The sequence below is a fragment of the Ostrinia furnacalis genome, unplaced genomic scaffold, assembly GCF_004193835.3.
Source record: "Ostrinia furnacalis isolate ACB-3 unplaced genomic scaffold, ASM419383v2 OfSCF4659, whole genome shotgun sequence".
Lineage (NCBI taxonomy): Eukaryota > Metazoa > Arthropoda > Insecta > Lepidoptera > Crambidae > Ostrinia > Ostrinia furnacalis.
This window is the reverse complement of record NW_021134898.1, coordinates 203,806-218,915: the sequence shown is the minus strand read 5'-3', so window position 1 is coordinate 218,915 and position 15,110 is coordinate 203,806. Positions and strand designations below refer to the sequence as shown.

Below are 15,110 nucleotides of genomic sequence, written 5' to 3'. Positions count from 1 at the left end.
TGGCATAATAGCGATTTTTATTGCACTTGCTGACCTAAACATTGTTTGATTCGTCATTGTGACGTCAAGTAATAGTCACTCACATTGATTAGAGGAATTGAGACCACTTTTGTTTTAATGTTAATTACCTACATCAATTCAACTCCAATGTTTTGAATGGAAGTTCCCCATGCATCTGAATAAATTTCCATATGACTTAAGTAATCATTCATGCTAATAGTTTTAATTGTGATATTTTTAAGCATGTGAACAAACTTAATACAGATATTACTAAGATGTGTAATAAAATTCAAGCTCGCAAATTTTTGAGCGAGACTAGCGAGCTAGCTCACGAACTAATAGGACCGCAAAATGTGTAGTGCCCTTCGGAAGGGCCCCTTCCCTAAATAATGCGTGTTCTTTCGGTTGTAGTTGTATTACTTGTATTCCTTGGCCTTCAAATTTTGTAAGGCCTTCCAGGACTAGCCCTTGCGCATTTATGGGCGACAAATCTGAGTTATTTAAATTTTAGAATTAATTTTAATAAAAACTTTTATTAAAAAAACAAAATGTTGTGTTTTGTATATCGCCTATTTAGGTAGGAAGACGCGATGACGTAACGTTCTTATTAGAAATATCTACTTTTAGAAAATAGTGAACATTTCAGACTGCTAAAACCATAACTAGGGTTGCCAGGTCCAAAAACACAAAAGCCGGGCTCTGAGCTTCATTTGGCCGGACATTTTACCCTAAAAGCCGGACATGTCACGGGGGAGGGGGGTTTAATTAGTGTCATAGCTCACGAGTGGTTATTATCATCATCGGTTGCCTATCATCCTGATGCGTGCGCTTGATATTATTCTGTGACTCGACTTTCGCCTGGCGCGGCAGCCACATATAAAGCCTAACAAAAGCCGGACAGGCCGGACAAGCCAATATTTGGCCGGACAAGACCTTAAAAAGCCAAACATGTCCGGCTAAAGCCGGACGCCTGGCAACCCTAACCATAACCCTTCCTCTTTTCGCCGTAGTCGGGTAAAAATTGAATTTTTTGGGCTTCTAATTACTTAATGAAATGCCTAATACACTTCATGACACTTCCATATATTTTTTTAATTACTCTACTATACTCATGGGGAATTGTTTATTAGATGTTTAGCGAACACATTAAGGCCAAATAATTCAAGTAGCCATACATTTTGCCGATTAAAAATATGAGCTATTCCACTTTAATCACCTGGCTTTGATCACCCAGGTGATCAAAGTGGACTCCGAGTGACAATTTGGTATCCTTTGATCAGCCATCATGGATGGGTGACCCATGGATAAAATGACCTGGGTGATCGTTGGGCTATTGTCCTTTTTCTCTAAAGGTTTTGTTAGTATTTCTTTGAGTACCTACTGGTGACAGTACATCAAACTATACATTTTTTTGTTGCAAATCAAGGGGTGATTGCAAATCAACGAAATAAGAGACTTCAGTTGTTAGCTTGATGTGCTGTTGTGATAGATAGACTATTAAAATCAAATAGCCCCACATGTTTCGAAAATACCCTAAAGGAATGAATAATACGGTATGTGAAGAAATTTATTAGCAATAACAAACAAGCCATAGATTAACAAAATTAAATGAAAAAATTAATAATGTTTCCTATATCGTTATGAAACATTAACTAAGTCCATTTGCGTTTTTTAAATTAATATTAAGTGTGTCGAACTCCTTCTACGCAATTTCATAATTGATGGTAATTTCCCATGGGGGTATGATATTATGGTATTACTTCATTTGTCGCCAAGCCTAAATTTCACAACAATTCGGGAGTTGGTCTCATTTGCAAGTATCGCTCACTCGCACCATGAGGCGTTACAGGTTAACATAGCAAGCTTGTGTTAAATAATTTAGTTTCTATTGTCAACTAAAACTAAATAACTATTGTAATAATTTTAGCTTGGGAAGCGTTGAGATACACAATAGTTCGATTAAACGCAGAACAATTACGATTAAAGAAGTTTTGAACGACTACACAAAAAATTCAAATCTTCATGGACTCAGGTACATCGGGGAAAAGGAACGGACCCTTCTGGAAAAGTGAGTCTTTTGATTTTTTGTGTATTTTATCAGTTTGGGTTAATTTAGTTTACCATAGTTGATTGATTGTGTGAATTCGAGATTGAACACCTGAAAGATAAAAGATTAAATGGATTATTCACCCAGGACTGAACAATGTGGATTTATTAGTGTCCTCATTTCAGCTCGAAACCGATTCACTCAGCTTCATTTTCTAGATGAATTGTGTCGAAGCGGTCGTCTCTGTTCACCTAGGAATTATTTCACCCAGGTGAACAAATGGGACTTTTTTCATAGATCATGGTGGACTTAATATCACCCGCATAATGAAGCTGAAACGGTTCCGAGTTGAAAAAACGAGGCCACTAAAAAATCTACTTTGTTCATCTGGGTGAAGTGACAAGTGGAGTAAACCGTACCATCTCTTTTTTAGGCTGTTCTGGACTTTTACATTCATTTTTTGCGTGGTGCTTTGCGGCTTTCAAATATTCAAAGTTTATACAAAATGGGACGATACTCCCGTCATTGTGACCTTTGCTGAGACCACCACTCCAGTCTGGGAGGTACTGTGTCTGTTTGAAGACAGTATTTAATCTTTTTGTCTTTATATTCTTTAAATAAAACGTTCGCAACCCTACTTAGGGCTGATTTCTCAATCGTCGGATAACTTAATTGAAGAATAAGCTTGTCATTTTGACTTATTTCCCATTCTTGGGGCTGATTTTTCAATCGTTAGATAGCTTTTAGCTGAAGAATAAGCTTGTCATTTTGACATATTTCCCATACTGAAACTGTCAATGTACTAAACTTATTCTTCAGTTAAAAGTTATCCGACGATGGTAAAATCAGCCCTAAGTATGGGAAATATGAAAAATCAGGCATTAGGGACCAATAATATAGTTTTAATTTTATTGACCTTAGTTGACGTGATGATCTTAATGATACTTTTTCTAATAGATACCGTATCCAGCAGTGACTTTCTGTTTTGAAACGAAGTCTCGGCAGACGATTTTTAATTTCACCAAATACTTCCACTTGTATAACAACAACACGGGCGCACCTCACAGCAATATTACTGAAGACGAGTAAGTGACTGTCCTTTATTTTTAGTACTAGCTTTCCGCCCGCGGCTTCGCCTGCGTTGAATTTTGTCTGTCTCAGAAAAACTGTATCGCGCTCGCTTTTTTCAAAAACCGGGATAAAAACTATCCTATGTCCTTTCTCGGGACTTAACTATCTCTATGCTAAATTTAATCAAAATCGGTTCAGTGGTTTAGGCGTGAAAGGGAGACAGACAGACAAAGTTACTTTCGCATTTATAATATTAGTATACAGGGTGTTAGGTAAATGGGTATATGAGCCGACACTAGCCCATGTCAACGTGGGCATATAAATGGTATGGTGAAGTCAGAAAATTGATATCTTCATTTTAATTATTAAAATTTTCATACAAATCGGATTTTATAAAATTTATTTTGTATGACAAAAAAAAATTAATGATGATATCAATTTTCTGACTTCACCATACCATTTATATGCCCATGTTAACATGGGCTAGTGTCGGCTCATATAACCATTTACCTAACACCCTGTAGATTTGTATATTTTTATGCAGAACAAGCACACCCTGTAAGTGCCTATTCACTCTTGCCTTGAAGAGGCCCGGATTAGTATACGGAAAAGACAGCGAATTCCAGTCCCTAGCTGTTCACATTGCTTGTGCCTATAAGCCTAGGCGCAGACCACCGACTTTTAGTTGGCCGATAGTTGGGTCGGGCTGTTGATCAGTATGGAGATATAGAAAGTGCCTACATTACACCGATTTGGTATCGGCCGATTCTAAACTCATGAATATTGAAGAAAAAAATTGTCAATTTAACACTATTTTATAGGAAAAATCATTCAAATTAAAATCAATTAAAATATTTCAGAGTTGAGATGTTTGAAGACTTATGTTTAGTTTGTGACGCCGCTTGGTGTCCCAAGGATGGAAGAAAGGTATCCAATGGTACTGTGACAGTCGAGAATATTAAATCGGTAAGTCTGAAATGTTTAACTTTTGTTTATGATAATTGGTTTTTATGCTAGGTACTTTAAAAAAAGTAGGTTCTCAATGAGGGCTACCTACCGTGTTTGTGCTCACTAGTTAGCGCCACTGTCTAGTGTGACGTTTTTTTTAAGCAGGATAAGGGTAATCGTACCTGATGTTAAGTAAGATGTAGTCTAGGATGGTACATAATAATATCTGCCCTGTAAGTGCCTATTCACTCTCGCCTTGAAAAGGCCCGGGTTATAATGTTCAGGAAAGACAACAGCAGGCAGCGAATTCCAGTCCCTAGCTGTTCGCATTATAAAAGAGTCATCGAAACGCTTAGTAAATTCAGTAGCTACTAAAAATGTATCATTACTGTTCTACATTATTTAATACATACTAGCTTTCCGCCCGCGGCTTCGCCCGCGTGTAATTTTGTCTGTCACAGAATCTACTTTATCGCGTAACTTTATTAACTTTATCGCGCGCGTCCCTGTTTCAAAAACCGGGATAAAAACTATCCTATGTCCTTTTCCGGGACTCAAACTATCTCTATGCCAAATTTCATCAAAATCGATTCAGTGGTTTAGGCGTGAAAGCGAGACTTCGCTTTTATAATATGTATTAGTATTAAGTATTATCGAGTTATTTCAATTTAAGGTGGCGCCCAATTTAACGGAGATGTTTTATGGGTGCAAATGGCAAAACACTCTTTATCAAAATTGTTCGTCTATGTTCTCACCAATTCTTACTGAGGAAGGCCTGTGCTACACGTTCAATATGCTACGTGCTGAAGATCTTTTTAGAGTTGAAAAGTAAGTTTGCATTTATATAATACTCAAAGCGCGCTATTATGAATATTGAGAGATGACTCATTAAGAGTCTTCCGTCAGCAGACTAAGAGGGGTCAGATTTTTTTATTTTAATTGATAAAAATTAATTCAGTTCTTGGCAATATCTTTTACACATGATATTATTGCATATCGTTCGTTCGCTTCACACACAGCAATGTCTTATGTCAGGCGATCGCTATTTAATTGGTTTTTAATGGATTCTGCGAATTTGTACGATTTTTTTCAGCTTACATACAGAATACCCATATCTTGAATTCAATCCAGATGTTTTAATGAGCCCGAATCTAACGTGGAGTTTAGGATCAGGATTTGAACCTGATGCACCTATGGAAACTTACCCGTTAAGAGGATCAGTAAGTCCATTTATTTATGTTTGTTAATTTAAATCATCGACACACAATACGTTATAGGCCGTTCCAAACTAGAATAATCATAAAACGTGAACGTGGCGGAAAGCTGAATCTATTATCTAACGAAGTGGTTCTTAACCTTTAAGTCATGAGGGATCATTTTACCAAATTTCTGTCTTGTCAGGGACCACCTCATAATCGGTCAAAACCNTACCCTACAGTTTGACTGCAAAAATCAGTTAAAAGTGGTTTTAACCAAGGTGTGCAAGTGCACTTCGTGGACCACTTGGAATGTCTCCAGGGACCACCAGTGGTCCGCGGACCACCGGTTAAGAACCACTGCTCTAACGATATTATTGTACGTACCCATCAGGTATTGATGGTATTGAAAATTGGACCACGGCTATGAATGGAGGATGGATTGACCAGTTCCTGAGCTAGTTCCTGCATGCTGTGAAACATTGGTTCACTCAACTCTCTTGTAACTGTGTCTGTACCTGATTTATTTATATATTTGCTTAATTTTTAATCCTTTTTAGGGATTTGGTGCGAAATCTGGAATAGCATTTGTTATGAAAACAAAAGAGATTGATCAAGATTTCCTCTGTAAGGGACTTGTACAAGGTTTCAAGGTAAGCTATGAATGATCCGTTCGTGTTTACTCGTATGTTCCTAGTTTGAATACTTATAAAAAGGACATTGGGAACTTTAATATGAGAAATTGCCCCACGGCGGACAAAGATGAAACGTATTATATTTCAAAGCTTTATACTTATAGGTATATTCACTTAAAGCGCTATGTTGTGAGATATGGGAATTCTGAGATATGACGAGTCTAAGTTGAAAATATATTTGTCTAAAATGATTTGACATTTTTACATGTTATGTTGTTTGGCATTGCAGAGTAACCAATAAAAGTAAATAAAATAATATAAATAAATAAAAAATATAAATAAATAAAATATTATAAATACTTAAATTAATATTAGACAACATCTCATATAAAGATAAAGATAAAGATAAAGATAAAGATAAAGATAAAGATAAAGATAAAGATAAAGATAAAGATAAAGATAAAGATATTTATTTGCCCAGATATATTACTCCAACCCAAAATAAGTAGCTAAGGCATTTGTGTTATGGAAATCGGGAACGACGAACCACAACACACCCAAACCAGAGACAATGTGAAAAGATCGTTTTCTATATTGTCCCGGCCGGAAATCGAGCCCGGGACCTCAGGGTTGGCCCGGCACACCTTGAAAACCGGTGTGTGCGCCTCTCCGCCACGGAGGTCGTCAAAAATGTTACCTAAATGTAAAATAAAATAAAATATTAAAACTTCATTTTCTCAATATTCCCATATAAGAGAGAAAAAAAAATGCACGGAAATTCATTGGATATTAGTATGTATCATCTGTGATAGGTTTCGTTTGTGTCCGCTACTTTTCGAAAAGTGGGGCAAAAAGTTCCCAATGTCATTTATTTACTACCCAGATTCTTCTACATAATCCTGCAGAGTTGCCGCGTCTGTCGCAGCAATTTTTTCGATCCCCATTATCAAAGGAGATAGTTGTTTCCATAAAACCTAAAATGATGACTACTTCAGAAGGGCTAAGAGCATATAGTCCTGAAAGGTAAGATGTTTTATTAAGAGATTATCACGTGTAAAATTATCTTAGCTTTTCAAAAAGTCGCATGGCTCCAAAACGTAGTTCCTCAACGTGGGCAATATTGCTGTTTATCAGCGCATATTTATTTATGATAAAGACAACCTGCTCTTTACATTCGCCTTCATATGGGCGTCTCAAAAAAATGAAAAGTAAAATAAAATAAAAAGTACGAGTGTAACAAACATGCATGTATGCAATATGTATATGAAAACGCGAAATAATAATATTTGTCGCTAGAATCGCTACTAAATCTTATACTTAATCACTAAATCATAATAATAAAAGAATATCAAGCTTTTGATGGAAGTGGAAAGCATTAGGGGAGGCCTATGTTCAGCAGTGGACGTCCTATGGCTGACATGATGATGATGATGAAGCTTTTGATGAATAACGCAATTATTGCAAACCTGCAAAAGTTGATAGTAACAGAATTGACTGTATTTGTTCTAACTTCGTCGGTGAGTAAACAAACTGAGCTTGCGTGTGCGAAATAAGGTTGAGAATTTATGTTGTACCCAAAATAATGCTGTTTATTATTAAAAACAGGCGTCAATGTTATTTTCCAAACGAGCGATACCTCAGATACTTCAAAGTCTACACCCAATTCAACTGCGAAATGGAATGTTTGGCCAACTTTACCAACACAATGTGTGGTTGTGTGCACTTCGGTATGCCCCGTAAGTATTTGGCTTGTTACGGGCTGGTACTTACTTATATAACTTACATACATAATAATATCATAATAGTACAATAACCTGCTAACGATAGAAGGGTATTTTTTTTACAATGCATTATTTTCTTATACGTAATTGCTCTATTAAAATTATCTTTATGAGTGTTGTTTCACTCTGGAACTGTATTTTCAGATTCTGCTGATATTCCAGTGTGCAATGCTGGAAGCATTGAATGTGTAACGCGTGCTCAAGGTAAGCAAATAGTCCACTCATAACTCCACATTACTTTTCAGGTGATTTCTTGCAACGACGTCATCATCATCATCATTTCAGCCACAGAACATCCACTGCTGAACATAGGCCTCTCCCAATGATTTCCATAATGACCGGTTGGTAGGCGGCCTTCCTGCTACCTTTATGAGGTCGTCGGTGCGCCTTGTGTCCTGTGGGTAGACTTCCTACGCTGCGCTTCCCGATACGTGGCCTCCAACAGAACCTTGCTGCCCCATCGGCCATCAGTTCTGCGTACTAATGTGCCCTGCCCATTGCCACTACAGCTTGCTTATCCGTCGGGCTATACCAGCGACTTTAGTTCGTTTATGGATCTCCTCATTTCTGATGCAACGACGTATTAATAATAAATGAATTTCAAATTTCAGTTGAACTAAGTGTGAATGATATAAAAGAGGGGCTCCATTTAGAAGAAGCTGAAGGAAACGACACCCTCCCAGCAGCTCGACAGAGGGCCACCCAATGCCATTGCCTGCCCGCGTGCAACTCTATTGAGTACGATGCGGAAATGTCGCAGGCAGACTATGACTGGCGGGCCATCTACCAAGCCTACGACTATGCAGTTCCTGAAGAGGAAAAAGAGTAAGGAACACCCAACACTTATTTCCTTTCAACTGCATGTAAATGTTATACCTTACATAATGTACTTCATTCCACAGTATGTTATGCGCTCGCGTCAGTGTATACTTCAAAGAACCCCAGTTTATGACATCTCGGAGGTCTGAGCTGTTCGGCCCGACGGACTTCCTCGCTAACTGCGGCGGTCTCCTAGGCCTGTTCATGGGTTTCTCTATACTAAGCGTCGTTGAAATTGTATATTTCTTTTCACTTCGGTAAGCTATAATAGAAAAATTGCACAACTTACTGATTAACGATAATTTAAATGATCCACGTGTTTATTTTTGAATGTGTACTTTCATTAGGTACTACATGTTACCAAAAGCACAAGCTTTTATGTACTCTGATTATTTCGTTTATTCCTATGAAGTAAAACCTTGGTCATACAGTAGCATTATGCAGTCTCTTACTTATTTTTCTTGTTATTGCAGAATTCTTTGTGCAATTTGGCGGCGACGTAAAGAAGTCCCACATGCAGACGAGGTGGTCCTAAATAAGCATGTACAACTGCAAGTTGATTAGTGGGCTAACACTACTGAAATCTTATGATAATGATAGTTTTTGTTACAAGCTGAATAAATTTTTATAATATAGGTATGTAACCTATCCTTAAATCAATAAATAGCTAAATTATGTAAGATATTTGAAACCCACCCGTGTATGTGGTATATAATATGTTCAATAATAATTATAATAAACACTTTGTTACTGTCTTTTTCTATTCTTTTAATTCATATCTCTGTGAAAGTTAATCACAGTGTACGCTAACAGACCCTGCGTTAAATTGAGTTAGTCGACGGAGGACTCTTAATGACACAATATTATACACTTTCATGAAAAATTGTAATAAATAAATAAAATAAACCTACGGTTTTTTATATTTCATAGGAGAAACTACTTTTTTCTGTACTTATTTCTATGAGAATTTGGATAGATAAATCATTTATTTGCATACACTTATCTAACACACATGACTAAAAGCAAAGAGCTCAGTGTAAATAAATAAACTGCCCTGAAAAGGGCAGAACACTGATTTTCAACTCTTGCTAGAGAATGCGCAAAGCGTATATTTTGTTGCAATGAGGGTTTTCGCGAATGAAAGATCCGCTAGATGGCGGGACGTGGATGTGGGGTCTGACTACTGCGTGATTGGTGAATTTTGACATATCCGTCAATGTCATGTCAAAAATAACCAATCATGCAGCATTTGGACCTCGCGTCTACGTCCCGCCATCTGGCGGATTTTTCAATCCCGAAAACCCTCATTCACGAAAGCCGGTGAGCTTTTACATGTGTGGTGACTCGCTACTGTTCTTTTTTCAAAGCTTTGATAGAATCACACAAAAGCAAAGTCACTCGCCTTCGTGATTTTCAAGAACTATAGGTACGAGAACGATCCGCTCGCTATCCATATTTATTATAACCTCTAACATCTATCTGATGCTAATGGGAAAACTCCCTTACATTCCGGAAACATCGTATCGAAGGGCGAAACGTAAGGTGTGTGACCATCAGGTATAAAATCAGGTATAAAATCAGGTGCAAAAATATGTATCAACTTTCAATCTTTTTGTTTAGCACTGAGTGAAGCGTGAAGTTTTTTGCAACCCACTGTAGGCATGTGTGCATGTGCATGCATATGCTAGATGCGATCTGAGAGGCCGACAATGCGCCGGATATGCATTGTGTGAGGCCGAGCCCATAAAAACTGCTGCAGGGTTGCCAGTTGTATTCTTAAACTTAGTATTACTTGGATATTACTCACTAGCTGACCCGGCGAACTTCGTACCGTCTACTCTGTTCATCATTGGCGTATCTAGGCTTTATTTTCAGGGGGTTCTGTGCCCCTGACATGTCATGTCACTGGTAAAAGATCCCCCCTTAAAATTATATTTTGTGGTTTATGCGAGGGATATAATAAATTTAGTTCGTTCACTAAGTAAAAGTCGATAATAATAATAAATAATAAATAAATAAATATCTTTGGACAATCTCACACAGCGCCATCTAGCCCCAAAGTAAGCAATTAATATGCTTGTGTTATGGGTGCTAGCTTAACGGATATACTACTTATATACTTTTTTTTTAAATACATACATATTATACATAGTAACACCCAGACGCGTCACAGAAATTAAAATTCATCATTTCAATTTCTGCTCGGCCGGGAATCGAACCCGGGACCTCTCGGCATAGTAGTCCGTTCTGAACCACTACACCAAACGGCCGATAAATGTAGTTCGTGTGTATTTCTGCCGGAGCAAAATAAAAATAATTTTTTAAATTGATAACTATTTATTGTGGTTGACACAAATATTTAAAAAGAAAAAAATAAGGGATGGGTCGTTGGGCCGTTTGGTTGGTACAGACTAAAAATACTAGACTAAGATCAGCGCGCTAATATCACCACTCGGCTCAACCCCCTTCGCACCCGTCGGGCGCAGCAAGCGTCTGGCACTGCGGGACAGCCGGTGCCAAACACCTTATAGCCGGTGTCAAACAGGACAGCCGGTACCATACACCTCCTATTGTACAATAAAAAATTATATTATACAAAAGGCAACATACATAATAATATAAACAATTTAAAAACAATAATCCATCGCTCTCGAGGATGGAGCAAATGTGAACACAGCAAAATCCAAATAATTCATTACACTGGTAAATCGATTTAGAAGGTAACATTTGGTAAAATGTAATCATCATAATTATTACGTCGTCCACCTTCACAAAGCGAACAAAAAATAGTTTACACGACAAAATCCATCGATAATACGTCACAATGGTAAATTTATTTAGGAACTAACATTTTGGTAAATGTGCAATGGTGTCATGGAGCACCTGGTTTTGTCACCCTTCAACGGCCAAGTCACACAACATTAACTATAATAATAAAGAAATCGCAGTAAGGAACCATAGACTTGGCACGACTATGTCTAGATTTCATTACTTTTTAGAGATAAACAAGCAGCTCCATCGAGACTTGGCTAGTTTTTTACAGAATGTTTTTGGTGGGATTTCACTTCTTTTTGTGGAACGTAGCAAATTTATTTAACGTCGTCGTTTATCAACATTTTTTTACGATATTAAACACAAATAAACTCAACGACCTTTAAAATGGACAACGAATCAGATTGTTTTTAATTATAACATAACCTAAGCGAACCTTACAGTATAATAAACGAAATCAACGAAATGCAAATTACACAACATTCAACTTAATCGACGACTTTCTCTAGAAAGGAAAAAAATCTGGACACCGCTTGCTAGTGCTAGCGCCATCTAGCGGTGAGCGATACAGGCGAACACCACGGGGCCGGAGTAGTATTGATTATGAATGTGGTTACTCCAGATCTTCGATTTTCCTAGTTTTTATAGTTTTCCCTTTATGTGGCCATTAAACCCTAACTCTGTACCAAATTTCAGCCCTCTGAGTTAATGGGAAGTACTAGTTCTATTTTGATGATCATCAGTGAGTGAGTGAGTGAGTGAGTGAGTGAGTGAGTGTCGTAAATGCGAAACTTTGCTTTCGCTTAACTTCGGAACTAAATGACCTACAGACTTGAAATTTTGGATTTAAAGTATGTGATTATAGCTTACTAGATGACGAAAATTTCTGCGTTCTGGTCTTATCCAGAGGTTCTCAAATAGGGGCCTGAAAATGCGGCGAAATGGTTCCAGTAAAGGATGGTACGGCAGTGTTTGCTTCGCGCTCGACTTGGCGGGGGCACTGCCGTGCCCCCAGATGATAATAATTGACTATGTATAATATGTATGTATTTAAAAAAAAAAAGTATATAAGTAGTATATCCGTTAAGCTAGCACCCATAACACAAGCATTAAGTTGCTTACTTTGGGGCTAGCTGGCGCTGTGTGAAATTGTCCAAAGATTTATTTATTTATTTTTATATTTACATTCTTACAGAACATTTTTGCTGTAAGATTACAACTACATGGTGTTAAATTCAATTTCACTCATGCGTTATAACAGTATGCAGTAGGTTATCATGACCAGTTACAAAAAATTGANAAAATTAATTCTTTAATCGTGCTATGTCTGACCCTAGTGAAAACCGCCAGCTTAACTGAGTATAGTAACAAAAGACGTATGTATACCTACCTCCTGTAATGATGTACATACAGGGTGTCCCAAAATTAGCACGTCACACTGACATTGGAGGTAGCTGAGTCTAAGACGCATCGAACAAGCTTAATATGTCCATAGAAAAGTTTCATAAGTTTTAATATAGGTATGACCAATTATTAAATTTATTCATTTCCATAGAAAAGTTTGATGAGTTTTGAAATATGAACCATATTGGTTATTTTTAAAAATGGACATAATATACTTGTTAGATGCGTCTTAAGCTCATTTACCTCTGGTGACAGTGTGACGTGCAAATTTTGGGACACCCTGTGTAACTATTATACCTAGACATAAACATAAACATCTGTGGAGGAAACCTCGCAGATCCCATGTCGGTGTGTCATGCATCCTGTCATAGTGCTGTTATTTAAGTATAATTTATACATACATATCACGCAGTCGTCGTCATGTTCATAAATACGTCCACGGAATTAAAATAATATTTTAGTTCTAAAGGTAGGCAATCGATTTGTCAGGTGACACACGGCATCGTATCGTATGAATTCGTATGACACTCGATAGATTTTGATACTTTGATATTGGATACCTATTTAGATAATAATAATACGGGTTTACTGCCTTCTGAAACCATTGATCAGACTGTCATGAAACTTTGGTAGGGTGCTAAACGATAATGTATTTACCCAACATCGATATTCTATACTTAGGGTGGGTTACACCATCTTACTTTAACTTTGACAAACGTCAAAGCACCGGTTATCGACATAGTTACCGTTAAACTTAGGTGGAGCAACTCAGCCTTAGTTGGCGACATCCCTGTATGTTGGGTTTTTTTAATACCAAAAGGGCAAAGAAGGCTCTATGGAGTTGTAATTTGCAAATTGTGTGTAATTTCGTGTGATAACATCGTCTAATAATGCTACGCAATATGCTGTAATGGCGATTTTACAGCAGTGTGAGTGCCAACACTCCCAGTTTGACAGTGTTGGCACTCCATCCATACTATCTGTACAAAACACAACTAAAAAACAATGTAGATGGCATTCTTAGCATTAGGATTAGTGTGGGGAGTTTGATCCGAGCAGTCCGAGCGTCATTATTTTAGTGTGCGTGTGCACTCATGGATAATTAGCGTGTACCGATAACACTCAAACATTAGCGGAAGAATGGTGGCGTCTTCGTGGATGGAACGATCTATGCTCCTGAGCCTGAGACGCCCCAGCCAGATGACGTGTCTCATCATTGCTGTCATTAGCGCGGCTGGTCACGCTGCTGCCCGTGGTAACTGCAACCTTCGTTCCAGACAAATGACAGACGAACCATTAGGTCACAACAAAGGCAGAAACGGTTAACTCTGTCGGTACAGCAGCCACTAAAATCTCGTTCCAAGAGCCAATATGGGGTACAGCAGCGTCAAATAGTTTGTGACACCCAACGTGGCAAAAATTTGGAACACCACCGTATGCCAATGTAATAAAGACGTGTTGCGAACTTTTTGGCTACCTTGAGTGTCACCACGAACTATTTGACGCTTCTGTACCTAAAAAGTATAGATAGGGCACCATTTTTGACTCTTCAGCATAAGATTATCGTCCATTCTTCTGACTTATCTTTATGGATGCTTAGCGCTCACATAGGATTTTGGGTCACACGACTGCTGTGCCGGGTTAACTAACATAAGATCACTTTAATCGCAAACTTAAACGAAAGCAAGGTCTAAAATTCATATGTCAATATTAGAGTCTACTAACCTACGTATGTTGACTGCCACTAATGCACACGTAGAATCTATGTCTTGATTGATGTACTAGCTCCTGGAACTTCATGCTCAAATCTGTATTTTACTTTACGGACGGACTAAGGAGAATAATTGGAGATCACTTGGTGGACCGACGATCTGTTGAAAGTCGCGGGAAGCACCTAGGCACCTGGATGCGGGACGCAGAACCGGTCGTTGAATGATTTGTCCACAACGGATTTCCACCCGTTTGTGGACGTCATTCATTTGGCCGAAAAGAAAGATGGAGAACCCACTGACTCTACCTCGTGTTCGTCGATTACGCTCAGCGATTCGAAGTCGAGCTTCATTAACGAAATAGACTGCTGCTTTTTAATACAGAATTGTTACATTTGATTCGGTCAATTGGTCGTATTATGTGAGGTATGTTCGTATTTACAAAAGCCAGCACGCCATGCTGTTTCCTTTTAAAATTTTATCTCTGGAACTGGTATGTCCTCGTACCTACTCCTCGTAGAATAGTTTCGTATCGGACCAAATTCCAGATTACAATGGTACAGTAAGGTATGGTACTGCAGCAAAGACTATTCTTTCTATATGGAAACCCTAACTCATGTAGTGGTGGTGGTAAACACCTGGAAATGTAGGGATTTTCATTTCAAGTCTCTAGTAGGCATATTTTACAATCATCTTCCATTCGATCATCAACGCACTTGACTGTGACG

The 15,110-nt window shown here is 38.0% G+C and overlaps 2 protein-coding genes across 4 annotated transcripts in view; both read left to right on the top strand.

The window, feature by feature from the left end:
- Positions 1-9,244, top strand: part of LOC114359811 (pickpocket protein 28-like) — a 42,981-nt gene extending 33,737 nt beyond the window's left edge. Inside the window, exons 2-14 of one of the 2 annotated variants that reach the window (XM_028314323.1) lie at positions 1,928-2,068; positions 2,481-2,610; positions 3,005-3,132; positions 3,979-4,084; positions 4,740-4,894; positions 5,160-5,286; positions 5,823-5,915; positions 6,781-6,920; positions 7,503-7,633; positions 7,823-7,882; positions 8,290-8,503; positions 8,581-8,754; positions 8,971-9,242. In XM_028314323.1, coding sequence (XP_028170124.1) covers positions 1,928-2,068; positions 2,481-2,610; positions 3,005-3,132; positions 3,979-4,084; positions 4,740-4,894; positions 5,160-5,286; positions 5,823-5,915; positions 6,781-6,920; positions 7,503-7,633; positions 7,823-7,882; positions 8,290-8,503; positions 8,581-8,754; positions 8,971-9,061 — 1,690 coding nt within the window. In that variant the 3' untranslated portion in view covers positions 9,062-9,242. Of the gene's footprint in view, positions 1-1,927; positions 2,069-2,232; positions 2,319-2,480; positions 2,611-3,004; positions 3,133-3,978; positions 4,085-4,739; positions 4,895-5,159; positions 5,287-5,822; positions 5,916-6,780; positions 6,921-7,502; positions 7,634-7,822; positions 7,883-8,289; positions 8,504-8,580; positions 8,755-8,970 lie in introns of those variants that run through there. The other variant, XM_028314324.1, reaches the window with a different exon arrangement.
- The window catches only part of gas2 (growth arrest-specific protein 2), a 452,494-nt gene that overhangs the window by 297,692 nt on the left and 139,692 nt on the right, over positions 1-15,110 (top strand). The window lies entirely within an intron of this gene.